The sequence below is a fragment of the Anopheles stephensi genome, unplaced genomic scaffold, assembly GCF_013141755.1.
Source record: "Anopheles stephensi strain Indian unplaced genomic scaffold, UCI_ANSTEP_V1.0 ucontig349, whole genome shotgun sequence".
Classification (NCBI taxonomy): domain Eukaryota; kingdom Metazoa; phylum Arthropoda; class Insecta; order Diptera; family Culicidae; genus Anopheles; species Anopheles stephensi.
In genome coordinates, this window is record NW_023405290.1 from 92,307 (window position 1) to 102,904 (window position 10,598).

General features: G+C 49.5%; 1 protein-coding gene across 8 annotated transcripts; it reads left to right on the top strand.

Annotated features, from left to right (window-relative positions):
- Positions 1-1,439: 1,439 nt before the first annotated feature.
- Positions 1,440-6,312, top strand: LOC118516598 (uncharacterized protein K02A2.6-like). Of its 8 annotated transcripts, none has more exons than XM_036062562.1 (3): positions 1,442-2,332; positions 4,772-5,264; positions 5,351-6,035. In XM_036062562.1, the coding sequence occupies exons 1-3, from the start codon at positions 1,613-1,615 to the stop codon at positions 5,428-5,430; spliced, it is 1,293 nt and encodes a 430-aa protein (XP_035918455.1). In that variant the 5' UTR covers positions 1,442-1,612; the 3' UTR covers positions 5,431-6,035. The 8 variants fall into 8 exon arrangements, with proteins under 8 accessions (XP_035918456.1, XP_035918455.1, XP_035918457.1 ...); XM_036062564.1 differs by having other exon boundaries at positions 1,442-2,247; positions 2,318-2,332; positions 4,772-6,035; XM_036062561.1 differs by having other exon boundaries at positions 1,457-2,332; positions 4,772-5,176; positions 5,351-6,312.
- Positions 6,313-10,598: the final 4,286 nt, after the last annotated feature.

The following is a 10,598-nucleotide window of genomic DNA, read 5'->3' on the forward strand; positions in this document are numbered from 1 at the left end:
GCGCAGTGCTGTCTGTCCGGCACTGCGTATTGCCCAGGTGCCCATATACTACTACGGGTAAAACCCAGTCAAGGAACCCGCTTCTGGGTTGGGGGTGGTTGGTGAAGTTTGTGAAGCAATTTTATTCGATCCTTCGATACAATCGCAAAACTGTGTACAATTATCAGACCAAACCATGTGTGTTGTGTTGTTCACGGGCAAAGCTGGTCCCTGGAATGCGGAATGGGAATGCGAATGGGAGGAAACCAAAGCTAGCTTTAGATAGAAATAAAACTACATTTCTATGTAATTGAAACAGTGGCCGTGCAGTGGCTATTTATTGATTATTTTAAATGCGTAATGGTCTATCGTAATGGTAAAGTAATCCTCCGTAATGGCCACCTCGTTCTCGTTCTCGTTGGTCGTTGGCTATTTATGTGCCGAGCGCATGCGTCGTACCGTGGTCCAAAATCTAGCCGGATCTAGCACATTGAGCGGGTGCTGCGCTCGTTGGTATACCGGCGCGCTCTTCGCTCCTAGCATTTCGTCATAGTCCAACAGCAAATGTGGAGCCAGCACCAAAAACAGCTGTTCAGCCCACCCTGGCAGGCGACAGCTGGCAAAGGCTAGCTGCCAACATGGTAGCCCAAGATGCTCGATGCTCATGCGTAAGTAGGTCGTAAAGGAGTCCGCCAACAGTGTCCACTTCCACGATCCCACTTCCAACAAATAAATTTCCGGACGGGTTGTAACATTTGTCTTGTACACCAGTAAAACAAAACCCCTGTCACCTATGCGGTCGAGCTCGAACACAGTTCCCGGTCCTTTCAGTTCGAGGTTCTGGATTTGCGTCAATTTAGGTATGTAGAGGTGGCCTACACGTAATTTTGCGCGCTTCGAATAATTGTAAGTCCAGCTCGTGTGCATCCCATCGGTCGACAGGTAAAAACGCTTCATGTCGTCCGGCATAAAAACGAAATTCTTGTACTCCCAAGCCCTTAAATCTGCCACTGTGCATGGTCCGTTGTCATCCAATGTCACGTTGCTCACTCGCGGCAGTTCGTTCAGTTTGTTCTTCAGTTCACACGTCAGTTGTTCCAGGTGCAACGACGTATCATTACGACGGTTTCCGATCTTACGGCTGGCCATTTTCGATGAAATATGGTGCTGAGATGAGACACAGTGGAAAAAGCGTCTGTTGCACACTTCAGCTTGCTAAATAATTGTTGAGTGTATACTCGACCAAGCAGCGGAGGCCCGGACCGTAACGCCGTTACTCGGTCCTGTCAACGGATGACAGCGATCGACGTGCCATGCGGTTCATCCTTCGTGTTCGGGCTTCGGGACCGATCGGCCTCTTTTCTTGATCCAGCAGCTGCCGAGACAGGACGCGTTAGACGAGCGAAGTTTTAGCGTGTGTGTGTGTGTGCGTGTGTAATAAGTGTAATAAGTGTAACGTAATAAATAAGTTTTAATTTGTTGTAAACCGCAATCGTCCGCGTACCGGCATCATTGTCTCCCCCGATATCACCAACATAAAAGTGGCGACGAGGAAATTTGGTAAAAAAAAAAGTGATACACACGCAGAGCAACAATTCCTTCCTCACGCAAACGCCGTCGTACGGACTCATCGATGGAGGAAGAGCAGCGCCGTCTCTCGCAGCAGTTCGAAACCCCGGGTACTGCGTTACTACAACCCGGATACGGCCAACCGCTCCCGTCAAACGCTCCAGCGGTCGAGCAGCAGGGATCTCAAGCGTCCTCGGTACATTTTTCGCCATCGCTATCATCAGCGCCCACAAGCCTTCATCCGCCATCGCTCGCTCCAGCCGCTTCGATGCAGCACCCGCCATCGCTACCAGGCGTGTCACAAAACGGTGAGCCAACAATGTATCAAATAATGCAGCTTCTACGCCAATTAATGACAAAAATTGAGCAACAGCCACCAGCATCACTGCCCACAAACGCATCGCAGCAGCAGCTACCAGTAGTGCATCCGCCAAGTGCATCACAGCAGCAACCACTAGTATCGGAAATCGCGTCGCAACCGCAGCAGCAGCATCGGTCAGCTCCAGCCAATCCGGAGCAAATCCTGGACTCGCTGGCGAGAAACATCACCGAATTCCGCTTCGAGGCTGAAGCCGGTCTAACGTTCGAGGCGTGGTACTCGCGCTACGAGGATCTGTTCGTCAGTGATGCAGCCAGGATTGACGATGCGGCCAAGGTACGAATGCTTATGCGGAAGCTAGGATCAATGGAGCATGAGAGGTACGTGAATTACATTTTACCCCGTAATCCCCGCGATTTAACATTTGAGGCTACCGTGGAAAAATTGAAGGCCATTTTCGGCAAGGCAGAATCCCTTTTAACTAAACGCTACAAATGCATGCAAATCGTCAAAACGAAAGCTGAGGATTTTTTGGCCTACGCATGTCGAGTCAATCGGGCATGTGTTGATTTTGAGCTGAACCGCATGGGTGAAGAACAGCTCAAGTGTCTGATTTTTGTATGTGGGCTGAAAGAAGACACGGATAGAGATTTTCGGGTAAAGCTGCTCTCGCGTATCGAGGAACATGCTGAAATCACCCTCGAGCAATTATCGGCGGAGTGTAGTCGTCTGGTGGCATTAAAGAAGCAAAATGCGATGATCATTGGAGAAAAAGAGGAGCGAGTGTTGGCAATTCAAAATGGCGCGCGCCGTAGCCATCATGGGTTTCGCGGCAAAGGATTGCGCTCGCGTCCCATACATCGTGATGACCGGTCGGGAAAACCAAGTAACCCTTGTTGGTTCTGTGGAGCTTTGCATTGGGTGAAGGATTGTCCGCATACTAACCATAAGTGTCGTGAATGCGGTGAAGTTGGTCATCTGGAGGAACGCTGCCGCAAGCAGAAGCATCGGGCTGGCCGAAAGTTTTATCGCCCAACGCGGTTTGCTAAAACCGTCACGGTGTGCAGCGTACGGGCTAGTCGCAAGTTTGTGGAAGTTTCCATCAATGGAGTTGGCATCCGGTTGCAGCTAGATACGGGTTCAGATATATCGGTCATAGGTCGTTCAGCGTGGGAGAAAGTAGGGAAGCCGTCATTGGTGCAGCCTACCGTTTGCGCAAAGACTGCCTCTAATGAGAGGCTGGAGCTACTTGGCGAGTTTAGAGCAGAGGTTGCCATTTGTAATGCTACCAAGCCGGCGATCATCCGTGTGGCTCAAGTCGATTTATTGTTACTGGGAGCAGACTTGATTGACCTTTTTGCTCTTAGCTCCGTTCCAATGGATGTGTTTTGCGCCAAAGTTTCGACGACCGCACAGATTCCCAAGGAATTGCAGAGCCGTTTTCCGGAAGTTTTTCGTGGCACAGGGCTTTGCACGAAAGCGCAGATCAAGCTGCAGCTTAAGGATAATTGCCGTCCGGTGTTCCGCCCGAAGCGACCGGTTGCATACGCAATGCAGGCTACAGTAGAGGAAGAGCTCGATCGCCTGGTCCAGATGAATGTGATCACACCTGTTGATTACTCGGAATGGGCGACACCAATAGTCGTCGTACGCAAAAGCAGTGGAGCTATTCGAATCTGCGGCGATTATTCGACGGGGTTGAACGATGCGTTGCGTCCGCATGAATATCCGTTACCGCTCCCCGATGATATTTTTGCAAGATTGGCCCATTGCAAATTTTTTAGCAAAGTGGATTTGTCAGACGCATTTTTGCAAGTTGAGATTGAAGAGCGTTACAGGCCCCTTTTAACGATCAACACGCATCGAGGTCTTTACCTTTACAATCGTCTGCCTCCTGGATTAAAGGTTGCGCCAGCCGCGTTCCAGCAGATAATGGATGCGATGCTCGCCGGATTGTGTTACACTTCTGGCTATCTGGACGACGTTGTTGTCGGGGGAAGAACTGAAGAAGAGCACGATGAAAATCTCAACAAGGTGCTTCAGCGTATTAAAGAATTTGGGTTTACTATCAAAGCTGAGAAGTGTGCTTTTAAGACGCATCAGATAGAGTACCTCGGGCACATAATTGATCGTACTGGCCTTAGACCGAATCCAAAGAAAATTTATGCTATTGTAAACCTACCAGCTCCATCAAATGTGAATGAAGTCCGCTCGTTTTTGGGTGCCATTAATTACTACGGAAAATTTGTGCCTAACATGCGGAATTTGAGATACCCCCTGGATAACTTGTTGAAAGATGGCAATCAGTTTGTATGGACGAAGCAGTGCGGAGAGGCCTTCAGAAAGTTCAAGGAAATATTAAAGTCTGATCTGCTTCTGACACATTATGACCCTACGGCTGAAATTATAGTAGCCGCAGACGCCTCATCGGTTGGGCTCGGAGCCACCATTAGCCACAAGTTTCCGGATGGATCAATAAAGGTGGTGCAGCACGCGTCACGGGCTCTAACGAAAGCAGAAGAGGGGTACAGCCAGATTGACCGCGAAGGACTGGCTATCATCTTTGCAGTAACCCGATTCCACAAGATGCTTTATGGCAGGCATTTCCGCCTCCAAACCGACCACAAGCCATTGCTGCGCATCTTTGGATCAAAAAAAGGGAATTCCTGTGTATACTGCCAACCGGCTGCAGCGGTTCGCTCTAGCGCTGCAGCTATACGACTTCGAAATCGAGTACATACCCACGGATAAATTCGGCAATGCAGACCTGCTGTCGCGGCTCATCAGCAAGCACGCGAAACCGGAGCAGGAGTACATGATCGCGAAGAAGTTGCAGCAGCTACGAAAAAGGACCCTCTACTGCGCGAAGTGTACCGCTACGTCCAATCGGGTTGGCCAGGTAAGGTCAGTTATGGTGCGGAATTGGCCCAATTCCACAACAGAAGGGAAGCACTGACGACCGTTGGCGACTGTATCCTCTTCGGAGAGAGGATTGTGATTCCCGCAGCTTTGCAGCAGAGATGCCTTAGACAGCTTCATCAAGGGCATCCGGGCATCCAGCGAATGAAGGCGATTGCACGCAGTTTCGTGTATTGGCCATCATTGGACAGCGACATTGCCGATCGAGTTGCTTCATGCGAAGCATGCCAGGCTGCGGCGAAATCACCACCATCCCAGATACCATCATGTTGGCCGAAGCCACCTGGGCCTTGGCACCGCGTACACATCGATTACGCTGGACCTGTGGAGGGAGCCTATTTCCTGATTGCGGTAGATGCCTACTCCAAGTGGCCGGAAATCATTAAAACTGCAAGTATTACCTCATTCGCTACAATATCTATTTTGCGAGGAATATTTGCCAGATTTGGACCGCCAGTTACATTGGTCAGCGACAACGGTACCCAGTTCTCCAGCGAGGCCTTCAAGGAGTTCTGTGAGTGTAACGGCATCGACCATGTTCGCACACCGCCTTTTCATCCACAGTCCAACGGCCAGGCAGAGCGATTTGTGGATACCTTCAAGCGATCACTGAAGAAAATACGGGCGAGGAACGTGTCCCTTGAAGAGGCCCTGGACTTGTTTCTTCTCACGTATCGCTCAACACCAAATCCTGCTTTGGACCAGCGCACACCAGCCGAAGTGATGTTTGGAAGAACGACCAGGACAATTCATCATCTATTGCGCCCTCCTGCAGCATCGGAGTCTACAGCGAAGGATGACTTTCGTGAATACCAGCCTGGTGATTTAGTGTATGCCAAGGTGTATCGGGCAAACTCTTGGAATTGGATAGCAGGGAGGATTGCTCGCAGAATTGGCAACGTCATGTACGAGGTTGTGTCGCACGACCAGAGAAGACTTCGGCGTCATGTGAATCAGCTCCGCCGCCGTGTCGCTAGCTCATCAGAACGGAACGAGATGGATCAGCACCAATTTCCCCTTAGTTTACTTTTAGATGAGATGAGTTTGACGTCTCGTCAGCAGTCGCCGTCCGCTTCGCTGCCAACGGAGCCAGCCTCATCTTCAGCAGCACCGGCGCTGACAGGGGTTCAGCGAGCACCGGCATCATCGCCAGCATCATCCGTGCAACCGGAGGTACAACGAGCGGCTTCGTCTAGTGGCAGCAGCAACACCCAGCAGACACAGCTACCACGACGATCTTCTAGGACTAGAAGACTGCCTCGTAGGTTCAGCGCGTATCGGCTGAATTAAAAGGGGGAGGTGTTGAGTGTATACTCGACCAAGCAGCGGAGGCCCGGACCGTAACGCCGTTACTCGGTCCTGTCAACGGATGACAGCGATCGACGTGCCATGCGGTTCATCCTTCGTGTTCGGGCTTCGGGACCGATCGGCCTCTTTTCTTGATCCAGCCGCTGCCGAGACAGGACGCGTTAGACGAGCGAAGTTTTAGCGTGTGTGTGTGTGTGCGTGTGTAATAAGTGTAATAAGTGTAACGTAATAAATAAGTTTTAATTTGTTGTAAACCGCAATCGTCCGCGTACCGGCATCATTGTCTCCCCCGATATCACCAACATAAAAATAATGGTTTCAACGCATGCCTGACTTTTACTTATTAATTATTCCTATGGATGGTTTCCAATGTGTGCTGAGATGTGTTTTCAATTCACACTGTCATTATCTAATGTCGTCTAGTAGGCAAACAGAGATTTGCCGTGTTTCTCATGTTTTCAATTTAGTGTTTCGTGTTCCGTGTGCCGGCCTCGCATTCGCCCGTTACACACAGTGTTTGAAAGTGTATGCTCGACGTTAATTCGACGTCTTTCGGCGTTGAAAACACCACAGGCGGGCGGCCTGCCCCCCGGACAGAATTCGGGGGCATCCTGTTACCTCCGCTCGATCCAGTTACCGAATACACGAAAGAAAGCACGCGCGAGTGATTTGTGTTTGCTGTGCACATCCTGCCAGGCTTACCAACGCGCGTGTGCTGAGTCTCTCCAGCATCCAGGACCGCCTGAGATGCGTGCAAGTGGCCATCGCGTGATGGAGAGTGTTTCGTGCACGTGGATGTCTGCCGGTCTGGCGGGGAGGCAGTGTGCTGTACTTGTTGTTTCACACGCTCTTCTGCTAGACGATACTTCTGGATGCTGAATGCGCGGTACGTCCAGTGCATACGTTGGGTGAGTAGTTTCGCATTCCGCTAACGATGACGGTAATAACATCAACCAACGTGTTCCGGACACCAACGGATGTGCTTGATTATACTCACGGTGATGTTTTTTTTTGCTCCGTCGCAGGAACGCACAGGAACGGAACATCTAGCCGTCGTTTGACGATGTACGAAACAAGGATTTGGGCATCGGGTAAGAGCGCACATACCGTTCACTTTCGCAAATTCAGCCAAATACTGCCACACGTTCTTAACTACTGTCCGTTTGTTGCAGCTCCCGATCCCGCCACTCGTCCGGGAAGTGGTCCGGGAATCAATATAGTGCTGGAACGCTCTCCTGAAGACACCGGTGTTGAAACGCGGTTGAATTTTTGACCGACCCAACTGACAGACCGTTGGGAGCCCTATCAAGTTTCCAACATTGTCCCCCCAAGTGCGCCACGGTTAAATATGTTTGTTAGGCGATAATAAACACCTCAATGCAAAATTCGCTCTTCGTGATGACGCAACCTCTCTTTAGCGACTTTATAAACCCGATCTTCGTGATGACACACCTCTCTTTCGCGATTGTACAAACCGTGGCTTCACTTCCCATCTTCTGTCAGTTGCTTCGTGGGTGTGTGTTTGTTTGTTTGTTTGTTTGCAGTTTTTCACTTTCTCTATATTCTGTATTCGACTCTTGCCATGCGGTTTTCTACTAAGCTGATACATCTAAGACTGCTAATTTGTGCGCGGTTCTAACGTAAGTTCCACTGCTCGTTTGTACCGTGGCTTGCCTAACTTGACTGGTTCGAACCACTTGGTTCGTCGGGTAAGTGTGGGTAAGTATTCTGCTAACCATTTCTTCCAGAATAAATCTGCTGAATGCTGCGCCATTCGCCACGACGACCGGATTGTAGCAGGGCTATCACAGAAAACTGCCGGTGGTTTGCTTCCATCAGAGCTCCCAAGGAGGAGAGTGATTAGATGTTATAGGGTCAGCCAGTTCGTCGTTCAGGGGCACGTAGGTAAGTGGTCTCGAATTAAGGATGAGTTCGATCTCCGTGAACGTTGACAGCATTACTTCATCCGTAGGGCGCTTGGTGAACACGAACTGATTCAGTGCCTTCTTCACGGAACGTACCAAACGCTCCCAGCAGCCGCCAAGCTCGGTCATCAGAACGTCGTGATCAACCTCTTCCAAAGCTTCCTTCAACTCACGAGAGGCATGTTGCTCCCGAATAATGAGATCGGTTCCGTAGTCTCGCCGAGGAAGGATGATCGGGTTCCGTGAATTATTCCGTGGGAACGGACAAACATTAGCATACACAAACAAAAACCATCCAAAGTCAGCTCCAATCAAACAAGTCGTATCGCCGACCGCCGACTGTTCCCTGCTCAAGACGAACTTTTCACAGTGTAGCAACGGAGAAGAAAAGCCGATGCGATTTTTGCGGATGCGTGCGGGGAAGCGTGGAAAAACGACGGTACACATTGGTATGGTAAGAACTTCAAGAACAGTTTTCCTTTTCATCCACACCAATAAACCGGGCCCGGTCTGCCGGAGACTGGCGAAGAAGCTTGGATAAATAAACAACGGCACGGCACGGCACATACACACACACACACACACACACACACACACACACACACACACACACACACACACACACACACACACACACACACACACACACACACACACACACACACACACACACACACACACACACACATGTACTTTTTTCTATTTCACATGTATTTTTTCCTATTTGTTTCGATTTTTTTTAACATGTAAATGTCGATGGATTCGCCACATTCCCTGGTGTGGGGTAGGGCAAACAATACGAGCTCGCTTCAACTTTTGCTGTCTTGGCGAAGCATGAGAATTTTAATGGCCCTCTCCAAGAAAAACCTTTCAAACAAATGGTGGTAAACTGACCTCGATAGCGCTAGACGGGTGATCGATTCAACGATCGAAACCCCAAAAAACCAACACCTTCCCCCCCCCCGCCCCCCCCCCCCCTTCCGAAACGATCGATAAATTTCGATCGATTTTCCACACCAACGCTGAGAGACGTTTTCCGAAACATAATTCAAATAAATAATATCGCTGTGTCTGGCTAGTGGATCGAAACTCTACGGCCAGAGTCAAAGCAATGGGAAAGCGAACAGGCAGTAAGGTAAGAGATTATCGACCAGCACCTTTCACTGGTCTCCTTTGCCTTCCGTACTCCTCCCTTGGGGGAGTACTCCCCAAATCACTCATCGCCACTGGCTTATGTTTTGTGGACATGGAGAGCGAGAAAAAAGCCAGCAGCAGCAATAGCGAGAGGAGAAAAGAAAGAGCGAAAGAATTTTAAGCGAGATTTTGATTATTACTATGCTGCCTGCCCGAGCTATTCTTCTGCTCGGGAGATGGAGTGTATCACGGAACCGGATTTATGCGGATGCAGACCAATAGAGCAGGTGAAGGCGAACGTTGAAGGGAACCGAATCACGAAACAGCCTCCCATTTGCAAAGGCCCCAACGGAAACCGCCCCGCGGGGAAGGAGGAGATCCATTAGACTGTGACGGCAGCGGAAGGTGAAATTGATTCTTGAAAAACTCGAACGGAAACCGAATTTCTTTCCTTCCTCGTATTTTTCACCATCCAATCTGGGGCCGGGTGAACAGGAAAGGGACGCATTTGGAGGGAGTGAGGACAACCGGAGAGAAGTTTGCGATTGCGATCCGCTTATTTTTAGCCCACCACTAAGAAGGTTCTCCCGCAACGACGACTGCCTGACCCGTCTGGCCCGTGCCTTGCCGTGTGTGTTCCTGTTGCCTACCGTGTACGCGAATTTATTACAGCGCCCCGTAACCGTAAGGCCCTGGCGTCTTTTAGCAGGCGTCGTCGTTCTTTTTTTTTTTTCCTGATGAGATTCTTCGGGATAAGTTGAAGGGAAGGGAAAGGATTTGCTAAGGTAGGGTCTGCTATTAGTTTCGGAAGGGACAGTTAGGTGAAATTTGGTGAAAGTTTCAGCGCGATTGTGGACTAAATAAATATGGTAAAAATACATTTTGTACTGTCTGGTGATGGTGTTACAATACGTTCCATTGAGAGTAAAGTTTTGTGGATGAAAAAAAAACTGGGAAGCTTTCTTTGTAGACAACAATTAATATTTCAAAAAGTCCTGATCATGTGAGTATCACAAAAGACAGTAAATGTCGTGGAACACTGTTTTCTTCCTGCAGTAAATATTGTTACTCGTAAGAGTTCGACTATTTTTTTCAAATAGCCAGAGGAAAATTTCTAGAACTAGTTTTTCCATCTTCATAAACTACATTATCATGTTCATCCACCTTATTCACTTGATATATTGAACCTCATGAGCAAGAGTAGCAAGTTCATGCCAATAATTCATTCATTCACCGGTCGAGAACGATGAGCGGTTCTGTAATTTGGTGGTGATGGACGATCTTTCGAAGTTCTTCCGACGTATCTTTCTCGGGGTCGACGCGTGCAGGCCACGCATTTTCCGGTTCCCAGAGAAACGGCGGTTCCCTAAACGATCGTCCTTGTGCCGATAGGCCCTGCGTCTTAGCCCATTTCGTCCCATCGTCAGCCACGTTCATCTTCGTTG